The following is a 24,759-nucleotide window of genomic DNA, read 5'->3' on the forward strand; positions in this document are numbered from 1 at the left end:
ACCAGTTTTTAAAGAGAGGTTGAAAATTTTTGCCAAGGGGTTTGCTATGTGGTGAGCACATGCTTTTAATATGAAATCAGGTACTTCATCAAGACCACTTGACATTTTATTGCTTAATGATTTAATTTTACGTATAATTTCATTGGGGTTTGTTTCATACACATACATAGAAGCATTGAAGGTCACTGACTTGCTGGAGGAACTTGAGACTGGTCCTTGACAGTGCACTTGAATGAGGTCTTCAGCTAGTGAGGTGAAGTATTCATTGAAATTTTCCACAACTGAATTTGGGTATGTGACTTTTGAGCCTTCTGGTGTTAATGATACATTCTTTTTCTTTGGCACTGAACTACAAGTTTCTTTCTTTATAACTCTCCACGTGGATCTCATTTTGTTAGATGAGTTTCTTATCAAATTGTGATTCCACATAATTTTTGCCTCTTTGACTACTCTACCATAGATTCTTTTGTAGGCTTTTGAATAATCTGCGAATTCTTGGGTTACTCTATATTTCGTACAAGAGTACTGCAGAAATCTGTTCCTCTCACTGGAAATTTTTATGCCTTTAAGTTACCCATTGCTTATTGTTGTTAGGTTTTACTGTTTCTACTACTTTTGGAAATGCTACATTAAAATAGTGAAGAAAGATGCTCTGAAAACTCATGTACATGCTATCAACATTGTTCTGAGTCGCGATTTCCCAGTTCTCCTTTGCCAGTGAGAGATTAAAAATTCTAATGTTATCTTCAGAAAAGGTTCTTTTTTCAACTACTTTTCCGGAACTGCTACTACTTGTTGGCATTTCTATGGACAGCAGCTGTGCCTCATGATCATTATAACCCATGATCAGTACTCTGCTTGTGAATCTGTAAGTTGTTTCTGAGATGAATATTTGGTCAATAATGGAATTTGTGCATTCTGTTAATCTTGTTGGACAGTGTATTGTGGGGATCATATTGATCTGTTGGTCATATTTATCAAAGTATCTCTGCCACTGCTGTCTTTTGAAAAATCAATATTGAAATCCCCACAAAGCACTATCTTCATATTTAGTGTACTGATCTTGTTCAGCAGAACCTCTAGTTTATTCATGAAGACTGACAGGTTTCCACTTGGTGCTCTATATATGTTAATAACTATGAAATTAAGCTCTGGCAGTTTGGTAATGGAAAGTTCAAAGTCTTTTTCAATTGAGTCAATATAACTTTTACTGACATCACAGAACTTTATTTGTTCTTTCACAAAGATAGCAGAGCCACCATGTTTGGAAAACTCTCGGCTAAAATGACTTGCTAATCTATATCCTGAGATTGAGGTTAATTTTACTTCGTCATTTCGTAGCCAATGTTCAGTAATGCAAATTATGTCTATATTTAGTGCATACTGGAGTAGTGCTTCCAACATGGAAATTTTATTTGTGAGTGACTGGACGTTATGGTGAAGTATAGCAAAATCTGGGTACTTAGTAACTTAAGTTGAAACGGTTTCTGATTCTTTATCTAATGGCATTTCTAATACAGCACTTACCCTAAAAAATTTTCTGTATCTTTCTTGTGTGTGGCTTCTGTTCACTGGTGGCAATCAGCAGGTGAGTTAACTTCTGGAGCTTGTATAAGTTTTGCTTCATCCACATCTGTCCTCTTCGGTTTAAACCATTTCGTAATTTTCGTTTGGCTGACGACTTGATTGATTGTTTCTTGCCTAATCGGTTTAAACCACTTCGTAATTTGCATTTGGCCAATGGCACAGCTTGGAACTCGTCTAAAGCACTTCTTAATCTCCGTTTGTTTGTCACTTATACTTTTTTCTTCACTCTTCTTCGAAATGCGAGTACATATTTTTTCGGCTAGTAATTTCTTTCCTGGCGTATTTAAATGAAGTCCATGGACTGTATGGAACCTTCGCTCCAATCTGTTTATGTCTACAATATCGACATTCTTAAAGTTAGTGCATATTTCAGTGATACACTCGTTTGCAACATTAGTTTCGCGGTTCACACAGCCTGTGAGGTAACAACTTTGGACTCCCTATGGCAAATAAGTTTGTCAATGCGTCAGTGAGAGAGTTCTTCCCATATCAACCAGGAATTGGCCCAGAATAAGTAAGTAAATAAATAATATGTGAGGCCTACCCATTGTCAGATGCCACTGTATGTCAGTGCATCGTTCTGCTCAAAACAGGGTACGTGACAGATAACAAGAGACTGACAAACTGAACAAAAATGACTGAACTCCTAGTAGCAGAAATATTGAGCCCACTTCTGTCCAAAGTTCTGGTGAGAATGTGTGACAAAATTACTGGATCATGACAAAAGATAGTTGTGGTGAGGAACCAAGGAAATATGACTAGTTGATGTATCTGTTGGCGGTGATGCAGAATTCAGGTGAGCTGAGCTTATGTTATGACATACTGAAGAGCCAAAAGAACTGGTACACCTACCTAATATCATGTAGGACCCCCGCGAGCACACAGAAGTACCACAACATGGCATGGCATGGACTCGACTAGTGTCTGAAGTAGTGCTGGAAGGAATTGGCATCATGAATCCTGCAGGGCTGTTCATAAATGGAGATCTCTTCTGAACAGCATGTTGCAAGGCATCCCAGATATGCTCAATAATGTTCATGTCTGGCGAGTTTGGTGGCCAGCGGAAGTGTTTTAAACTCAAAAGAGTATTCCTGGAGCCATTCTGTAGAAATTCTGGATGGGTAGGGTGTCACATTGTCCTGCTGAAATTCCCAAGTACGTCAGAATGCACAATGAACATGTATGGATGCAGGTGGTCAGACAGTATGCTTATGTGCGTGTCACCTGCTCGTGTTGTATCTAGATGTATTAGGGGTCCCATACCACTCCAACTGCACATGCCCCACACCATTACAGAGCCTCCACCAGCTTGAACAGTCCCCTGCTGACATGCAGGGTCCATGGATTCATGAGGTTATCTCCAGACCTGCACATGTCCATGTGCTTGATACAATTTGATGTGAGACTTGTCCAATCAGGCAACATGTTTCCAGTAACCAACAGTCCATCGTAGGTGTTGATGGGCCCAGGCAAGGCATAAAGCTTTGTGTTGTGTAGTCATCAAGGGTACATGAGTGGACCTTTGGCACTGAAAGCCCATATTGATGAAGTTCCGTTGAATGGTTTGCATGCTGACACTTGATGATTGCCCAGCACTAAAATCTGCTACAATTTGCAGAAGGGTTGAACTTCTGTCGCATTGAACAATACTCTTCAGTCTTCGTTGATCCCGATCTTGCAGGATCTTTTTCCAGCTGCAGCGATGTCAGAGATTTGATGTTTCACTGGATTCCCGATATTCACGATACACTCATGAAATTGTCGTATGGGAAAATCCCATTGTATCACTACCTTGGAGATGCTGTGTCCCATTGCTTGTGTGCCGACTATAACACCACATTCAAACTCACTTAAATCTTGATAACCTGCCATTGTAGCAGCAGTAACTGATCTAACAACTGCGCCAGACATTTATTGTCTTGTATAGGCGTTGCCGACCTCAGTGTTGTATTCTGCCTATTTACATATCCGTGTATTTTAATGCACGTGTCTACACCAGTTTCTTTGGCGCTTCAGTGTATATGTGGGGTTTGGGGAGTGGCCCAGGTGACGTGTGTACATTCCATGGTAGGAGGAGGTACCAGAGCTAGATGTGGCATGACCAGGACCTGACTGTTCATTATGGACACATGCTGATAGCACTGAAGATGCTGTTCTAATGCCTGAACTGATTCATTACTTTATGCCAAAACTTCAGATAATGGTGGGTTTCACTAACATAATGCCTGTACTCGAACCTCTTTATCTGAGGCTTTTTTTATGATGCAATCATGAATCTTGGAGCCTACATAAGATTGTCCCCACTGAGGACTCTTGCAAACAGATCCACAATATTGACTTCAGTGTTTTAATTTTGTCACCCAGTCTGAGTAGGATTGTGGCAGGAACTTCTATAACTGAAGCATCTGCAAGCATGCTACAACTACATGTGTATGTTCGCTACAGCATTGCAGACATCAACTCACAAGTACTGAAAAAGTGTGGAGTATTGGAGTTCTGCAGAGAGCACAATTTGTGAAGAAAACTATTCTCTGAGAAGACCAAGCAAAAAGCAGTGTCTGCTGAACTGTTGGGTTCATTTCCCAGTGTACATCAAAAAGATGATGAGGGTATTTCTGATAGTTCTCTCATTAAAAGGGGGTAATGGGGTCGCTGATGATATTGGCTGCAATGCAGTTGGAGAAGTTTCCTCTGTTCCTGTTACTTGATAAGTCCATCTTGTAGAGGAGTCCATGTAACACAGTTTATTGCAACACATGACAAAACATATTTGAAGCACTGGTAAAAGTATACTGACACTGTTAACTGAGACTAGCCTAATCATCAACAGAGTATATAACAGGCCCTGTCAGAATTAGTATCTACTTTGTAAACTGTTCCACATCAATAATCATAGTAAGATTAGCTTCCATGTGGCATCTGAACAGTATATGGCTGGAGTAAGCAAACCGACTCCATGGCCTGGGTTGCCTTCTTTATAGGGTGTGCTATAGTTATTGTGGTGGTGCTGCCTTCAGAAAAAAATTAAAATAAATAAGAGAGCAATGCTGTTGGCAGCACTGTCTGTGTCAGTACTGGCCATCACATTTAGAGTGAAAGATAATGTAAGAGGAATTTCAGTCTCCGCATTCCCTGAATTTCTTGACTGTCCTCCCATCACAACTGTCACAGCTTTCTACGTCAATTTCTAGATGTGTTCTGAAGTGTCCATTTCCCTTGGTCCATCATCCAGTATGAGAGGATGACTTGTGCTTAAAATATTAATGGGAACTGCAGGAACACAATGGTTCTGCCAGTTTATCATATTTATTTATTTTCTCTGAATTCATGAATTGGACAAATGTATGATGTATAATGGAGAGTATGTTAAAGGTGACAAGGTTATGAAAAACTTTTTTTTAAAAAATGACTGCACCATTTGCACCTCATCGTTTTACGTGCATTCATTCTGATTGTAATCATCACCACAAAATGTAATTTGGTTGTACTTTTGGATATCTAAGGAAGGACAATCAGTTAACTAGATTTTATGTTTAGTTGCACATTGTTTAGATAGCCACAGTGTATGTGTGAGTGCTTGATTGCTACATTGCTTTCTTTTACATGCTCTGGGCTTACGTTAATCTGGTTAAAAGATTTTTTCCCTTACAGGCTTGTACCAGAATCCACAACCAGGTCCATCATCTGCTTATAGTTGCTACAACCCACCAGTTGGATATCCTCATGATAGTCAGATTAGGTAAGAAAAGCATTTGTTGCAAGGTAGATTAAAACAAGGCCTGTTACATTTTCTTAAATACGCTGTCTGACAAAAAGAAAGTGAAGCAACCAGAAGATGTCTTTATTCATCTTTGGCCACCACTGACCATGTATACAACAAAATAGCCTTCATCTTGCCTATATAACATCGATATACTTAATTACACGATTATGGATGTTTAGTAAATGTTTTAAATTTTAACACATGTTCACCATCTGTACCTAAAAAAATTCTTTTATGTAATAGAATGGATTTTCAGCCAACCATTTATATGTTTTTGTAAAAATAATTTAGACAACATGGACCATGCTGAGGGGTGGCAGTTCGTTAGTGCCCTTTTAGGGTGCTTACTCTGGGGGAAGTGGGCTGCTTTTACCAGTCTTTGTCTTGGAATAGCTATACTAATTTTCCCCTCTGTGTTGTGCTGGTATTTATAGCCTCTTATGTGAAATTCTTTTGCATTCTGTTAAATGTATAGCAATGAGACATACATTTTTTTCTTAAAGCAGGTTGGTTTTATTCAGGATTACAATGCACCATATTATTCTCCACTCTTTTTCTGCAAAACTCTATTTTTCAACTTAATCTCCATCCAGTGTAACAGCCTTATGTCACCATACTGGGAGGGCCTGTTTACCCACATGGTACTACACTACTGGTCGACATTGGAGCCAACATCTTGCTAATGAATAACCTCATCATCCGTGCGCTGCTTCCTGTGGAGTGCATCTTTCATTGGCCTAAACAGGTGGATGTTGGAAGGTGTGAGATCCGGGTTGTAGGGTGGATGAGGAAGAAGAATCCAATGAAGTTTCATGCAATACCACAGCTAGGCATGGACTTTCTCAATGTAGATGTTCCTTTGCAGCTTTTTGACTCCAGACTTTGTAACATTATTTCAGATACCAACAGAGATGTTCATTTTTTACAAGTGCACACAGTACTGAGTATTTATGGTGGGGTTCAACTATTTAAAGACTGGTGTAAAGATGTTTATTGATTTTGAGAACTACATAATCATTTGAAAAATGACCAGGTTAAATTTTGCTGTTTAGGTTTGACTATAAGTACTAACAGTAATTTGGCTTGTGAAATATATGTGGCTTTCGGAATGTAGGAAACCTCATGAAGCTATTGTATGGATCTGCCCTGGAAGAAGTACCCTACTTACAAGGGCAGCTGCCATTTCAAAAAACATGTTACATGATGTTAAATTCTGCATAATATTAATGAGATACTTAATCAATTACTTTTGTATATCATGTAGTTCATATAAGTATAGTGTTGCAAGCATTGAGGCAAAATCTGCTGTAGCAAATTATCGCAGTTTGCATCATTAGTTTTCAATTAAATTGAACTATGTTATTGAAATGTTGCAGTGTCCCTTTTGTCATCCTTTAATAGGTGAGGTTTTACAGATGGTGAAAAAAAGAATTCCATAAACCATTCCGTGTATATTATACTGACCTTTCAGGTGCTCTTTTATGAGGTGTAAACAAATAGGCATAACAGATATCTTAACTTGTTTGAAAAAGCATGATTTCTTACTTTTACCAGTAATAAGCATAGGCACTAGGTGGTTACCAGCAGTAAAGAAATCCTTGCTTATTTTATGACTAGGTGCTGCTAATTCATGATATAAAGCAAGAGTTTTTCGTGGTAAAAATTTCGAATTGAGCCCAGTTTTGTCAGCATTGTAAACGTTTTTGAGAGCACAATCCTCTTTCTTCAACACATCCCTTAGGTTGATATTGAAAGTATCAGTTGCTGAAGAATCAGCAGACAGATTTTCTCCTTGTATTTGGAGCTCACAAATGCTGTGTCTTGACTTAAAGCTTTTTAATCAGCCCATGCTTGCTTTAAAATTTGATAGCCCGGCAAGGTTTTCATTAAATTGTATTCCCTTTCCACATAGAATGGGACCAGAGATAGGTTGCCCTTGTGATCTTTTTTGTTTAAACCACTTGCAAACAGCATCATCTGGATCTATGTTCTTGACAAATTTCATAGTTTTATGACATGCCGATCCATCAGTAGAATTTGTAATGCTTATATTTCGCTTTTTATACCAGTATTTGTGTCGACTTACCATCATTTTATTTATTCGATAATTTGTTTGCAGATTCATATTCCTCTATCCCTTTAATAATCTTGTATTTATTTATCATAGAAATGACAATACATTTACATTTTTAGACATTTTACATTGCAAATTTACTTTATACGACAAAGTTGACGCAAATGATCATAACAGAGTGCAAATGGATACTGTTGTTGGCAACTTGTTATTCGAGGGGGAGGGGCAAGACCATAGCAGGAGAGGGCGGCACGTGGGAGTGAGTACCAGTTTGGTTAAGCAGTCATTCAGATAATTGTCACTAAAGAGCAGTGAACCCCCTAACCACCAATGAGTTAACAATGAATGTGACCTCTCTGCTTGCCCATCTAGTTTTAGAACACTGAGTGGAACCTTACTCATATTTAAAACCTTACCCATTCCACTACAAAACACCACAAAATTTCTGAACATTTCACAACAGCTATGTCCACATTTTGAATTGTCTTTTGCATATTTATATTGAACATGTCTTTCTGAAAATTATCTACTTTTCTATCAACTCCAACAAGTCTTCTACATTCACCACACTGTTCCCTCATTATCAGCTTCTAATAACTTGTCCACATCTACAGTTGGAAACTTAGTGATAAGCATATTTGTTTTAACAACCTTTCTCTTTTCAGTTTGCACACCTTTCATCGCAGCATTGCTTGCCTTGACTTTTACAAATTGCTTTTTGCTCACTTTATTACTAACTACAGAAACTTAACACTTTCCTTTAGCAAGGTCATTTATATTATTACCACATTCATTGACCACCTGTACACTTTTCAATTCAACATTTTTTCCCTTATATTTTCTGTGCCATTTCCTTTCACTAAGCAATCTTGCACTGGGTCTAAGTTAGAACAAAAATTAAAGATGATATCATACAATCTCTCTATTATTTAACTTCTAATATTATCACCAACTTGCTTAAAACATTTTGTCATCACTTTTAACTGCCCCTCAATGGTTAACTTACTTTTAAATATGTCCATCTGTTATGAATGAAACATTTCCTCTTTCGTTGTGTCATTGTGAGTTTGGCATTCATATCATTTACTAACTGCGCACAAGGTATCTCACCATCACTTACATTACATGCAGTTAATGGCAAATTATTTACATTATTGTTAATCTCCAAGATTCTGTACTCATTCTCAAACTGACATTCATTTACACTGCCATCCACTCTTTGAATAAATTCACTCACTACTTCCAAACACACTATGTCAACAGAAACTGTATAAATATTTATATTAACAACTGTTAGGGCTAATAGCAAATAACTTAAGGATGGGTGCTATCACATTTGGTAAACTATCAGTGGTTACAAGTGAGAGAACAGCAGTTTTTTGGAGGGTAGGGATGGTAGAAACAAAAGATATTCAGAGACAGGTTGAAAGTGACATTCAATTGATAAAATAGCTAGCCAGAAAGCAAATTTTAATGTACACAATTCATGCAAAGAGCCTCTGATTGAAACTGTAAATATTAAAAAATTGACAGATAAATTAGGTTCAATCAGGTGCAAATGAGTCAGTGAACAAAATCAGTTATCCTTATTGCATCAGATTATCCAAGGATTGAGCTTAATGAGTTACTTATTTGTGTTGAAGAATTAGAGTTGAGCAAATCAGTTGATATAATTTGCCTCTCTGAACATTGTGTGACCACTGGTATAGATATGTTAATGTTACAGGGTTCAAGTTAGCCTCTTACTTTTGGAGAGAAAATATGGGGAAATAATTTTTAGAATGTTGATATTAATAAATTGTTGCTCAGAGCAGCACTTAGAAGCTTGTGCAACAGTAGTAGTATTTCATAATCAGTCCTTTATAATAGTAAGTGTGTACAGAGCACCTTCAGGAAACTTTAACCTCTTCATAAAAAATCTGGAAACTCTGCTGCTCCACCTTACAGTAAAAAACAAGGAAATAGTGGTTGCTAGTGATTTTAATGTGGATTTATTGAAAAGCTCTGTAAGTGAATAGTTATTGCAATCAATAACACTGTCATTCAATTTAATTCCTACTGTGAATTGTGCAACTAGGGTATGTAAATACCCTGAGACTGTTATTGATAATATCTTTGTAGACAAATCTAGGGAAAAAGTCATATCACAAAACAAATAGTAAATAGGCTATCTGATCATGACATGCAGCATCTTATGTTAAACGTTGAAACTTGCCAGTATAAAAAATCTTTTAAATCTGAGTGCAGGATGGTATTAAATCAGTTAAAAATTGAGAATTTTAGGAGATTGCTCAGTCATGAACTGGATAGATGTTTACAATATTTCTGACACAAAAGGGAAATACAAAGCATTCACTAATAAAGTTACTTCCTCATTTGGAAATTGTTTTGCCCTAAAGGTAACTCACATCAAACAGAAGTTTAAAAATAAATCTTGGGTTACATAAGGAACAAAGAAATCGTGGGACAAAAGGAGACTCTATTTACTATCTAGGAACAGATCTGATGTTAGCCTTGTAATGCATTACAAAGAGTACTGCAAAATATTGAAGCAAGTAATCTAGAAATCTAAGCAGCTTTATTATGAGGCAAAGATAATTAAATCAGGCAACAAAATAAAAACTATAAGAGATATGGTGAAGACAGAACAGGTGGGGTCAAAAAGGAAGAGGAGGAGATATCTCTAAAATAAATGAGACATTGGTAACAAGTGCATGTAGTACTTTGTTTCTGTTACTGACAGCTTTGGGTTTTAGGTTCTCTAAACAGTGCAATGGAATATGTGAGACCAGTCTCTATGAATAATAAAACAGAAATGACACACATGTCTCCCAAAAAAGTAGCATCCATCATAAAATCCTAAAAATCAAACTATTTGTACTAGTTATGATAACATAACAATGAAGTTATGCAAAGAGTGCTCATGTGAACTGAGGTCTGTCTTAAGTTATTTGTGTAATCAATCTGTTATCAGTGGGACATTCCCAGATTGGTTAAAATGTGCTGAAGTTAGGTCTCTTTACAACAAGGGGGATAAAGGGATACCATCGAACTATCAACCAATTTCACTTTTGCTGGATTTTTCAAAAATATTTGAAAAGGTTGTGTTCAAGTGTCTCATTAAGTACCTGACTGCAAATAATATATTGTCCAATTTATAGTTTGGGTTCTTTAAGGGTTCTGATATACAGGGTGGTCCATTGATAGTGACCAGGCCAAATATCTCACAAAATAAGCGTTAAACGAAAAAACTACAAAGAACGAAACTCGTCTAGCTTGAAGGGGGAAACCAGATGGCGCTATGGGTGGCCCGCTAGATGGCGCTGCCATAGGTCAAACGGATATCAACTGCGTTTTTAAAAATATGAACCCCCATTTTTTATTACATATTCGTGTAGTACATAAAGAAATATGAATGTTTTAGTTGGACCACTTTTTTCGCTTTGTGATAGATGACACTGTAATAGTCACAAACGTATAAGTACGTGGTTTCACTTAACATTCCGCCAGTGCGGACGGTATTTGCTTCATGATACATTACCCGTGTTAAAATGGACCATTTACCAATTGCGGAAAAGGTTGATATCGTGTTGATGTGTGGCTATTGTGATCAAAATGCCCAACGGGCGTGTGCTGTTTATGCTGCTTGGTATCCTGGATGACATCATCCAAATGTCTGGACCGTTCGCCGGATAGTTACATTATTTAAGGAAACAGGAAGTGTTCAGCCGCATGTGAAATATCAACCACGACCTGCAACAAATGATGATGCCCAAGTAGGTGTTTTAGCTGCTGTTGCGGCTAATCCGCACATCAGTAACAGACAATTTGCGCAATTTGCGCAATAATCAGGAATCTCAAAAACGTCGGTGTTGAGAATGCTACATCAACATCGATTGCACCCGTACCATATTTCTATGCACCAGGAATTGCATGGTGATGACTTTGCACATTGTGTACAGTTCTGCCACTGGCACAAGAGAAATTACGGGACGATGACAGATTTTTTGCACGCGTTCTATTTAGCGACAAAGCCTCATTCACCAACAGCGGTAACGTAAACTGGCATAATATGCACTATTGGGCAACGGAAAATCCATGGTTGCTGTGACAAGTGGAACATCAACGACCTTGGCGGGTTAATGTATGGTGCGGCATTATCGGAGGAAGGATAATTGGCCCCTATTTTATCGATGGCAATCTAAATGGTGCAATGTATGCTGATTCCTACGTAATGTTCTACTGATGTTACCACAAGATGTTTCACTGCATGACAGAATGGCGATGTACTTCCAACATGTTGGATGTCCGGCACATAGCTCGTGTGCGGTTGAAGCGGTATTGAATAGCATATTTCATGACGGGTGGATTGGTTGTCGAAGCACCATACCATGGCCCACACGTTCATCAGATCTGACGTCCCTGGATTTCTTTCTGTGGGGAAAGTTGAAGGGTATTTGCTATCGTGATCCACCGACAATGCCTGACAACATGCGACAGCGCATTGTTAATGCATGTGCGAACGTTACGGAAGGCGAACTACTCGCTGTTGAGAGGAATGTCATTACACGTATAGCCAAATGCATTGAGGTTGACGGACATCATTTTGAGCATTTATTGCATTAATGTGGTATTTACAGGTAATCACGCTGTAACAGGATGTGTTCTCAGAAATGATAAGTTTACAAAGGTACATATATCACATTGGAACAACTGAAATAAATGTTCAAACGTACCTACGTTCTGTATTTTAATTTAAAAAACCTACCTGTTACCAACTGTTCGTCTAAATTTGTGAGCCATATGTTTGTGACTATTACAGCACCATCTGTCACAAAGCGAAAAAAGTGGTCCAACTAAAACATTCGTATTTCTTTACGTACTACATGAATATGTAATAAAGAATGGGGGTTCCTATTTAAAAAACAAACGCAGTTGATATCCGTTTGACCTATGGCAGCACCATCTAGCGGGCCAACCATAGCGCCATCTGGTTTCCCCTTCAAGCTAGACAAATTTCGTTCTTTGTAGTTTTTTTGTTTGACGCTTATTTCATGAGATATTTGGCCCGGTCACGATCAATGGACCACCCTGTAGAGAAGGCTATTTTCATCCACAACGAGCATATACTTAATTCATTAGATAACAACTTAGAGGCTACTGGCATTTTTTGTGACCTGACAAAAGCATTACACTGTGCAAATAACAGCTTTCTCTTAGGTAAATTATAATATTATAGTGTCATTAATAGGGCTGCAAAAGGGTTCTAGCCTTACATAACTAACTGGAAACAAAGAGTGTCATTGCAAAATACATGTGGAATAAGCAATCAGCCTTTATGTGTTCCTCAAGGTTCCATCTTGGGTTGTTGCTTTGTCTTGTGTGCATAAATGACCTCTAGTCTGTTACATTGTCAGATGCTAAGTTTGTTTTGTTTACAAATGATACAAACGTTGCAATAAATAGTAAGTCAAGTACAGATTTAGAAATTGCTGCTAATCAAATTTTCACTTACATTAATAAATGTTTTAAAGCTAATTCACTGTCATGAAACTTTGAAAAGATCCACTTATGCAGTTCAGAACCTGTAATAAATAAATAAATAAATAAGAGATTTCCTTCCACTATGTGTATAACATATGAAGACATGCAGATCAAAGAGGTTGATAGTGTCAAATTTCTGGAATTAAGGGAAGGGCATGCCACAGAATTTCTCAAGTGCCTAAGCAAGTCTGTATTTGCAATAAGAATGTTGCCAGATGTAGGAGATATATATATATAAAAAAATAAAATAAAAATAAAAAAAAACAAAAAAACAAAAAAAAAAACAACTTGCATACTTTGCTTATTTTCATTTTATTATGTCATATAGGATCATATTCTGGAGTAACTCATCAAACCGAGCAAAAGTTTTTAGGGTGCAAAAGCATGTAATAAGACTCATTTGGGGTGTAAATTTAAGAATATCATGTAAAAACCTATTCAAGCAACTGGGTTTTCTAATCACGCTTCTCAGTATACAGTATTTATTCCTTAATGAAATTTGTTGCAGATATTATGTCTCTGTTGTTTCCAACCAATAGCTCCGTACAGAGTACCAATATTAGGTATAATAATAATCTTTATAAAGACCTAAAATCACTTACCTTGGTCCAAAAAGGGGTCCAGTATTCAGGAACACACATTGTCAGTAAATTGCCAGCAACCATAAAAAACTTGGTTTCGGATAAAGCACAGTTCAGAGTTTGAAAGACTTTTTGATAAGTAACTCCTTCTAAACTATAGATGAATATCTTAAAGGGGGACTGTTAGACCAACTTAAGTACAAATATCTGTTGTATTTCAGTTTTGACAGCACTTAGTCACAACAGTTAATATTAGGTATTTTGTGTATGACAAATTTATTAAATGTGCATAACAGTGTTTCTTCCTACCAGTGTATTAATGCAGTAAAAATTAGCAATTCCCGTATACTGTAATGTATTCACATATTTTGTCAATCTCCTGACAAATGATCATGGCAGTGAGTATTATATTCAGGTGTTCTATGTTTTTATGTTATACTTTCTAACTTGTTCCTCACCCAAGAGAATCATCTCGTTTTTGGGTCTCTGGAACGAAAATGGAACTGAATCTAATCTAATCTGCACTATCATCATATCAATGACATCAACAGCATACACACACTTTATATTGGAAACCATTTCATTAGCATCATCACCAGGACAGCTTGGACTTTCTTGTCTGGCAATTAACCACAACTTCCATTCCCATATTACATTTTTTCTCAGTTACATTTTTACTTGACAGCTTGTCAGCATCAGGTGGATTCTAATTTTGATCCAAAATCCTTTGCTGTTTTTCCTAACTAATTTTCAAAACAAGTTTTCATTAATTCAATCTGTTCAACCTGTCTGTCTAAATCTGACCTTATACTAAGTATGTCACTTTTCAGTTCTAGTTTTAAATCATACACATTTGTGCCCATTTTCCAGTTTAGGTTATGAAAGTCATTCTTAGTATAATTATGAAAAGGGTAGATTGCTACTCACTGTAAAGATGACACGTCATATTGCAGACAGGCACAATGAAATGACTGTTACATAATTAGCTTTTAGCCAATGCCTTCTTCAGAAAAGGAAGGAAAACACGCACGCATTCACACAAGCAGACACACTTCACACACGGATGACTGTTATCTCCGGCCTCTCTAGCCAGACTGCAACTGATGGATGGAAGTAGTAATTGGGAGTAAGGCAGAGAAGTGGGAGGGAGAGAGAAGAGTGCTGTCCGGCAGAGCGAGAAGGGACTAGATGGAGCCAGAAAATGCTACCTGGCACAGTGTCAGGTGGCTGTGGTGGAGGAGGAAGAGGAAACGGAGAGAAGAGCAGAGGGGAAAAGACTGTTGGTGGTGTTCTCAGAGAGCAGTGCACAATGAGGGTAAGAGGATGTGAATTGGGAGGAGGTGATAAGACAGCAGGAGTAGAAACTGTTGGGCAGAGGATGTGGAGACAGTAGGTTATCATATGTTGAGGCTGGGATGATTTTGAGGGCGCAGAATGTGTTGTAATCATAACTCTCATCTGCGCAGTTCAGAAATGCTGGTGGTGGATTGGAGGATCCAGATGACCAGGTTGTGATGCAGCCATTGAAATCAAGCATGTTACATTCACCTACATGTTGTGCCATATGTTGCTCTTGGCCACAGTTCGGCAGTGGGTGAACTAACAGTATAAAAAGCTCAGTGATTGCAGCAGAGCTAGTGTACGACATATCGTCTTTCACAGGTTTCCCAGCCTCTGATGGTGTGGGTGGATTGGGCAGGTCTTCAGCCTAGGTCTTCCATAGGGACCCCTGCGAGAAGGGGCTGGGATTGGCATAAGGATGGACTAGGTTGTTATTGAGGTTGTGTGGGTGATCGAACACCACTTTAACTGGGTGGGGAAGATCTTGGGTAGGACATCCATCATTTCAGGGCATGATGATAGGTAATCAAAGCCATAAAGAAGGATGTGGTTCAGTTGTTCCAGTCTATGGTGGTACTGAGTGATGAAGGGGGCACTCCTTTGTCATTAGTTCTTGGGGGTGGTGGAATGATTGTGTGTGTGTGTGTGTGTGTCGGGGGGGATATAGCACAGGAAAAGTGTTTGTGATGGAATAGTGCCTCTCTGAGAAGGCTTTTGGCAGACCTTCAGCGCACTGGGCAAGGGAGTTCTTGTCACTGCAGATATGCTGCCCCCAGTTGGCCAGGCTGTATGGGAGGAATTTTTCGGTGTGGAAGGGATTGAAGCTGTTGAAATGCAGTTACAATTAATGATGTTGGGTTTAATGTGGACGGAGGTGTGGATGGAGCCATCAGAGAGGAGGAGGGCACATTTAGGAAGGTGGAACACTGGGATGAGGGGAGACCAGGTGAAGTGGATTGGAAAGAAGGTGTCAAGGTTGTGAAAGAAAGAGGACAAGATATCTTGGCCCTCAGTCCAGATCATGTATCAGATCGGGGGCTCATAAACAAGTTGGCATAGGAGGATGCCGTGTGGTTGCCTATGGCTGTGTCGCGGATCTGTTTGTATACCTTCCCTCTGAAGGAGAAGTAGTTGTCTGTTAGGATAGAGGGTGGCCAGGGGAGGAGGTGGGGGGGGGGGAGGTTCATGATTGGATGGTGGTATGAACTGGGAGAGGCAGGGTTCCATGTTGAGATTAGATTGGCTTTTGGTTGGCAATGAAGTGTTTCCATTGCTGGGATCGGGAGAAGGAGACTACGTCTTTGATGAGCCTGCCACAGTTAAATTTGGTTGTGGGGCTGAATGTAAGGTCTTCGGATAGGACTGAATCTTGTATGGGGCTTATGATTTTGTTGGAAGGGTTAAAAACAGTTTTCCAGGTTTGTTTTGGGTTGGAATTTTTAGAGTGTTAGCAGGAAGTTTTGGTGGATGTGGCAAGTTGAAAAGGTCAGCTAGGCAGTGTCCGGATGTTATGAAGGGTTGAAGATGAGGAACACTGTGGATAGGGCAGAGGTTGGACAGTGGTGTCGCAAGGTGACAGTAGGTTGTCAGCAGGTTGGATAACTGATAGAGATGCTGTCTTGAATGCTCGTCCAGTGCTGGAGAGCAAGGGATTCAGTTTTCCGAGATGTGATGAATGTAGTATGGATTGCACAGTATCAGTATCTTATGGAGGGAGTGGAGGCTGTTATGGGATGCCTGTGTGTTGGAGATATGTTTTTGCAGTGCAGGTTTTGTGAGGGACAGTGACTCGTGGAATTGAAGAAGGAGAAGGTCATGTTGAAAGGAGGGTTGGTATCCAGGAGGAAATTCTATGGTTAGGACATTGGGGAGGGGGGGGGGTGTATTTTACAGCTTAAGCAGCATTTAAGGATCAGGATGTGGGACTAGGTTTTAGTTTGGGAAACGAACACTTTTGTGAACTGGTGCAGAAAGATGGAGGAGGGGTCAGTTGTGGAAGGGAAGGTGTTGGGGAAACAGGAAATGACATAGGAAATAGGCAAATGAAGGTGTTAGGTGGTTGTGAGGGGGACTGGATAATAGAAAAAGACACTTAAAATATGCACAGACAGGCAAAAATTTGCAAAGATACGTAAAAATATGCACAAATATGTGAAAATATGTAAAAATTATAGAAATACTTAAAAAATATACAAAACAGTGGGAAAAAAGGATGAATGGAAAGAGAGAGGGGGGGACTGCGGATTGGTTATGTCAAGGTCCACAAGTTTGTGTGTGGCACTGGCAGTTGTGGAAAATAACATACGAAAATACATGATGGGATCAATAGGAATAATTAAAATTATTGATGGGAAGAATTTGGGACATGAGAAACTGCACCAGCAATACCACACAGTTACATAGCTGTGTGCTGTGTGTGGATGAAACTGTGGATAAAGAGTGGCTCGGATGTCAGAATGCGTGCAATGGGAAGGCGATGGAGGGGGGGGGGGGTACCAGGAAAGAAGAGAAAGAATGGATAATGAGTAAATAATACTTTAGAGAAGAGTAACAAAGGAAAACATTACAGGATTGTGGGATGGAAGTAAAGCCAATAGGCAAAATCAAATAAGGGAAAGTCCATGTCAGAATATCAACAATTATGAAAAAATAGATTGTGACTCACCATAAAGATGACTGTCAAATTACAGACAAGCACAATGAAAAGACTGTTACACACTTAGTTTTCGGCCAAAACTGTCTTCAGAAAACAAAGGAAAACATTTACACATTCACACTAGCAGATACACCTCACATACACATGGCCACTATCTCTGGGTGCTTTAGCCAGACTGCAACTGTTGCATTGAACAAAAGCAGAAAACAGGAATGGACTGGGTAGGATTAGACTAGATTAGATTAGATTAGTTTACGTTCCATAGATCTGTGCTGAGGAGATCCTCGTGGATGTGGAGCATGTCATTCATGAGGATCTCCTCAGCACGGATCTATGGAACATTAATCTAATCTAATCCAATCTAATCCTACCCAGTCCATTCCTGTTTTCTGCTTTTGTTCAATGCTACAGTTGCAGTCTGGCTAAAGCAGCCAGAGATAGTGGTCATGTGTATGTGAGGTGTATCTGCTAGTGTGAATGTGTAAATGTTTTCCTTTGTTTTCTGGAGACAGTTTTGGCCGAAAACTAAGTGTGTAACAGTCTTTTCATTGTGCTTGTCTGCAATTTGACGGTCATCTTTATGGTGAGGGGTTGGGATAGCAGAGTACAGGTTGTAATCTACCCTCTCCTTTTTAGCTGCAGCCATTGTCCACATTAGTCTTTTATGAAGATTTGAGAGGAATGAAGATTACAATAAATTTTCTAGTTTACTTATTACTTACCTTTTCACGTAGAGTTGGCTCCAGTTCTTATTTTCTAGGGGTCTGATTTTTGAAGCTGAAATTCTCACATTTTAGGTCCTCATGGTTCAATTGATCTAAATAAATTTGAAGATTGTTGTTGCAGAATTTTTTGTTGTTATGTTATTATTTTTGGCACTTTTTAGTATATCGTACAGTCTTTTGATTTTTCACATTTACAAAGCCGAAATTACATTGTTTGATCACATCAGAAGCATGTTTACTACTGTCTCACTCAGCGGAAATAACAATATTTCAAAGGGTTTACTATTTTTCTTGACAAATGAATTTCTATTAGTTTCGATTATTTTCAGAAATGAATCCAGAAATAAACATAGTAAACAGTACTAGACTGTGTAATTAATAATAGAAATTTTAGGTGTGCCAAATAATTCATAATTTCAGTTGTATCTAAAAAAGGTAATTTTAACTGTACATTCAGAGCTAGTACTTGTTGGTTGTAACATCGAAAATAAAGCAATTCCTTTTCATAAATTTTAGCTTGAAGTATAACATATTGTGTATAAATATATCTAAAAACAAAGATGATGTGACTTACCGAACGAAAGCGCTGGCAGGTCGATAGACACACAAACAAACACAAACACACACACAAAATTCAAGCTTTTGCAACAAACTGTTGCCTCATCAGGAAAGAGGGAAGGAGAGGGAAAGACGAAAGGATGTGGGCTTTAGGGGAGAGGGTAAGGAGTCATTCCAATCCTGGGAGCGGAAAGACTTACCTTAGGGGGAAAAAAGGACGGGTATACACTCGCACACACACACATATCCATCCACACATATACAGACACAAGCAGACATCTCACAAGCAGACATATTTAAAGGCTTTGTCTTTAAATATGTCTGCTTGTGAGATGTCTGCTTGTGTCTGTATATGTGTGGATGGATATGTGTGTGTGTGCGAGTGTATACCCGTCCTTTTTTCCCCCTAAGGTAAGTCTTTCCGCTCCCAGGATTGGAATGACTCCTTACCCTCTCCCCTAAAACCCACATCCTTTCGTCTTTCCCTCTCCTTCCCTCTTTCCTGATGAGGCAACAGTTTGTTGCGAAAGCTTGAATTTTGTGTGTGTGTTTGTGTTTGTTTGTGTGTCTATCGACCTGCCAGCGCTTTCGTTCGGTAAGTCACATCATCTTTGTATTTAGATATATTTTTCCCATGTGGAATGTTTCCCTCTATTATATTGTGTATAAAATTATATGAAAGTTTTCAGAAAAGCAGAAAAGCATCTGTCCAAAATTTGAAAAATAATACTGCCATTGACAAATACTGTCGAGGAAAAGTAATGGTAGAGGAGGACGTCCTGTTACAAGGTGCGCAGAGAGAAGAGAGCTGTGTGGTGTGTGAGCATGGATTAGAAGGTGCCTGAACAAGGCTGCCTGGTGCAGCTCTGTGAGGCAGTGCTGGAGGGGGTAGAGTGGGGGTGAGGGGAGAAACGGGGAACGTAGAAGAGGAGGAGCATAGAGGGTAAAAGACTGGTGGGTATGGTGGCAGAGAGAACTGCAAAATGAGACAGAGGGGATGAGAACTGGGAGGAGGCGAATGAAAAGAGTTGCTGGAAATGGTTGGGTGGAGGTTGTGGCGACAGTAGGTTATGGTATGCTGAGGCTGGGATAATTTTGGGAACAGAGAATGTGTTTTGAGGATAACTCCCATCTGCACAGTTCAGAAAAACTGGTGGTGGAGGGGAGGATCCAGAAGGCCCAAGTTGTGAAGCAGCCATTGAAATCAAACATGTTATGTTCAACTGAATTCTGTACCACAGGGTGGTCTATTTTGCCCTTGGCCATAGCATAAGGGTGGCCATTCATCTTGGTGGACAGCTGGTTGGTAGTCATACCAGTATAAAAAGCTGTGCAATGACTGCAGCATAGCTGCTATATGACATGTCTGCTTTCACAGGTGGTTTGACCTCTGCTGGTGTAGAATAAGTCTGTGGTAAGACTGGAATAGGAAGTGTTAAGTGGGTGGACTGGGCAGGTCTTGGACCTAGGTATTCCACAGGGATATGACCTTCCCCTTTTCTGATTCCGCCAATCTTTGTACCTCACAAAACTGGTACCGAAAAACCACATCCCCATGGCACAGGCATCCCAGAATGACCTCGGAACACTCCGCAAGATACTGAATCTGTGCAATCCTTACTACATACATCACACCTTTGGAATTGAATCCCTTGCTCTCCAGCACCTGGATAAGCATTCCAGACAGCACCTCCATAAGTTATCCAGCCTGTTGACATGCTACTGGCCCCTTAGGGCACCATTGTCTGACCCCTATCCTACTTACAGTGTTCCTCCTCTTTAACCACTCACAGAACCCAGACCCTGCCCATCTGACGTTCTCGTCTTGCTGATCCCACAAAACTCACTACCAACATTCCAATAAATCAAGGACAGAGACAATGATGGAGCTCTTTTGTTACCCTTCCCATCAAAATCCTTAGTCCCATAGAAGTTTCAGTCCTATCCAAAGGCCTGACTTTCAGCCCTATACCCATTTTCAACCACGTTGGATTTTTCAGAGACCTACTTTCCTTCTCTCGAACCCTCCAACCAAAGCCAACATAACCCCAGCACCGAACCCTGCCTCTCCAAGTTCATACCACCATCCAATTGTGACCGTCCCCAACCTCCTCCCATCTAACCACCCCCTGCTTGTCTTCCAGGAATTCCTTACCTCCAACATGACCTTACCATCCATCCCCAAGTCCATTCTTAAGAACACTAACCTTTCAGCAGAAAAAAGGACAGCTATACACAGTCTCAAAACAGATCCCAACTAATCATCCTACCTGGGTACGAAGGTTTCACCATCATTATGAAACAAGTGCCTATCTAGCAGAATGCAGTGGCCAATGTCTGACTCCTCCACCGATAAATCTGCCAGAGTGATCCCATCCCAGAAGTCCAACATAAACTCCAGTCCCCTCCCAGAACCTCTCCCTTTAATCCATTTCCCTTCTCACCCACTGTGACATCCCACACACCCACCTTCTATATGTTCCCCAAAATCCAAAAACCTGTTAATCCTGGTTGCCTCACTGTAGCTGGTTGGCATTGTGTTGTGTGTCGACAACCATTACGCCCTTCATTGCTAATGACAAATGAGTGGAAAGTGGCCAAAGGATCCATCACCATAGGAATCTGGACAGGCAAGCAAACGATTAGTTGACACAAATGCAGTTTGAGTAAACATATTGTATTCAACTTATTCTGAAGAACTGCTACACCGTTGAGAACTTGTTACAGCTACGGTTAGCAATAAGCAGAGGCCTGACACTGGTGTGCATTTATATACTGAATGTATGCCAGTAGAGCTAATTATCAACAACCTGGAGTAAGTTGGGCACCAACTAGCAACACGGAGCTCTCATTAGAAGCATGGAACTACAAGTAGAAGTAGATGTAGACTTAGCTAACAGATGACAATGTGGCTGCCTCTTATAACACTGTCCTGATGGTCTTAATTGGTCATTGGTCAGCAGGTTTTTCATTGATGGCGATGTCCAAAGTGGTGCTTGTGGCGCCTTCAGTAATCTTCGACACACCAGTTCTGGCAGTATCAACAACCTATTGTACTACAGTTAGCTGTTTATTGTGCTGACTGAAAGAAATTCGGCCTTCATTGTCCAATACCTCCAATTCCAAAATCTAGCCTCCCATGTCAAAGATACCAACCACTTCCTGCATTGACTCTCCACCATCCCCCAACCCTTTAAGTCACTGGATCCCTGTTAACCACTATTGACACCAGTTTCATATAGTTTAATATTCCTCATGCCCATTGTGTTGCCACTATTGATTGCTACCTCTCCAAATGTCCTTCATACACCAGAACTACTATCTCATTCCTCATACAACTTGCTGACATTACCATAACACATGACTACTTCTCCTTTGAAGTGGAAGTATAGAAACAAATGCACCTCTCCTATGCCAACCTGTTTATGAACCATGTAGGGAAAATTTTCATAGCCTCCCAAAACCACAACCCCTGGTCTGGTTCAGAATCATTGGTGATATATTCATGATCAGCTCTGGGCTAAGACAACCTATCCTCATTATTTCACAACCTCAGCACCTTCTCTCCCATTTGCTTCACCTGTTCCTCCTCAACTCAGCATGTTACTTTCCTGGATGTTTACCTCCTCCTCTCAGATGATTCCATCTACACCTCTGTCCACATTAAACCAACCACCATTAATTGTACCTGCATTTCAACAGCTTCCATCCCCTCCACACCACAAAATTCCTCCCATACAACCTGGCCAACTGGGGACAGCATATCTGCAGTGACAAGAATTCTCTTGCCCAGTAGGCAGAAGGTCTCACAAAAGTCTTCACAGAGAGGCACTATCCTGCAGACCTAGTCTGCAAACAATTTTCCTATGCCATTTCCTCACACACCTCCAGCCGTCCTACCATCCTCAAGAACCAATTACAAAGGAGTGCCCCCTTTGTCACTCAGTAGCAGCCCAGACTGGAATAACTGAACCACATCCTTTGTCAGGGTTTTGACTGTCTATCTACATGACCTGGAATGACGGACGTTATACCCAAGATCCTTCCCGTCCCTCCTAAGGATGTGTTCTGTTGACCACCCAACCTCCATAACATCCTAGTCCATCCTTACATGACTCCCAATCCCAGGCCCTTGTTACAGGGGTCATATCTCTGTGGAAGATCCACATGTAAGACCTGCCCAATTGACCTACCCAGCACTTCCTATTCCAGTCCTGTCACAGACTTATGCTACTCCATCAGAGGCTGGGTCACCTGTAAAAGCAGACATTTCATATACCAGCTCTACTGCAATCATTGCCCAGCTTTTTGTTAGTATGATGGCTAACCAGCTGTCCAACAAGATGGATGCACTGCCAAACTGTGGCCAGATATAAAGTGAACCGGTGCGCAACATGCAGCTGAATGTAACATACTGGATTTCTATGGCTGCTTCTCAGCCAGGCTATCTGGATCCTCCCCTCCACCTCCAGGTTTTCTGAATTGCGCAGATGGATGTTAACTTTACAACACATTCTCCGACCCAGAAATCATCCCAACTTCAATCTACAATAATGTACTGCCCCACACCTTCCACCCAAAAAAGTTCCCCCCCCTCCCCCCCTCTGTCCTATACCTTCTCTTAATTCACATCCCCTCACCCTCACTGTGCGCAGCTCTCTGACAATGCAACCACCAGTCTTCTCCCCTTTCTGATCGCCTCCTTTTCTGACTCCCCATTTCCCCTCCCCCATCCCCTACAACCTCATGACACTGCATCAGGGAGCCTTGTTCTGGTGCCTTCTAATCTCTGCTTGTTCTGCCAGATATCTCTCTTCTATTCCCCCACTCGTACCCTGCTATCCCTTCCCCTTCCTTGTACCACTCCTGACTGATGCTTTCATTCAACGCAACAGTTGCAGTCTGGCTAGATCGGCTGTAAATAATGGTCACGTGTGCTTGAGGGGTGCCTGCTTGTGTGAATGTGTGTATTCTTTCTTTTCTGAAGAAGGCTTTTGCCGAAAGCTAAATGTATAACAGTCTTTTCATTGTTCCTGCCTGCAACTCAGTGTGTCATCTTCAGGCTGATTAACAATCTATCCTTTTCATAATTGTTGATATTCTGACCTGAAATTTCCATTGTTTTGTTCTTGGTATGTATATTTTGATTCATTTCCATTAACAGCTCCACTAAACTCTGCTTATTGTTATTCATCCAAACACCCTGTTCCTAATGCCTTTCAGATTGTCCCATTAATTCTACATTTATATTACTCATCATTCCTACTTCATATTTGTCTGTATGTAATCACAATATTTGTTAGGTGAAGTCCTTGATATTTTGTCAGCTAGTTGACTATCTGTTACGTCACCATAAAGGGTTACTTCTTCTAATTTACCCCACCATGATTCTGAAGCTCACTTTTAATTACTGTGCTCTGTTCCTTTATGAATTTTTGTTCCTGATATGTATCTTCAAATATACTGCCATTACAAGGTTTACTGTTGATTTTTACCATTTGTTCCTTAAAATTAAACACACTGTCATTTTCCTTTTTGTCACTCGTTGTGACCAGATAGTACACAACATTCGCTAACAAGAACACTTTTATCTTAGATTATTTCAGAGTAGAATGCAGCTGCTGTCAAACTATTGTCTTCTAGAAATCCATATATATTTCCGTGTTGCTGTGTTGGTATTGGCTAGTCTCCACCGACTGGCTGTTCCCTCTGGCAATAGTGCTCTCTGACCCTATCTTTGTATTGGCTGAAAGAATATGAATCCACCAGGGCAGCACGTGGTTGTTGTTTGCCTTCACATCTCGGAGATTCATTATGTTCTTCCATTAATATTATTTGCACTGTCCCACTGTCTAGGTACACCTTTGCCACTGACTGACACTGTGCTTGCCAGTCTATCTTTCCTTACTCATTTCTTATCTTATTTTTAT

At 39.9% G+C, this 24,759-nt stretch overlaps 1 protein-coding gene across 1 annotated transcript in view; it reads left to right on the forward strand.

Moving 5' to 3' along the window:
• LOC126198320 (spermatogenesis-associated protein 22) overlaps positions 1–24,759 on the forward strand; it is a 136,481-nt gene that overhangs the window by 46,532 nt on the left and 65,190 nt on the right. Inside the window, exon 2 of the mRNA XM_049934711.1 lies at positions 5,239–5,326. Within this exon, the coding sequence (XP_049790668.1) occupies positions 5,239–5,326 (88 nt within the window). The remainder of the gene's footprint in view (positions 1–5,238; positions 5,327–24,759) is intronic.

Source organism: Schistocerca nitens, chromosome 1, assembly GCF_023898315.1.
Source record: "Schistocerca nitens isolate TAMUIC-IGC-003100 chromosome 1, iqSchNite1.1, whole genome shotgun sequence".
NCBI lineage: Eukaryota > Metazoa > Arthropoda > Insecta > Orthoptera > Acrididae > Schistocerca > Schistocerca nitens.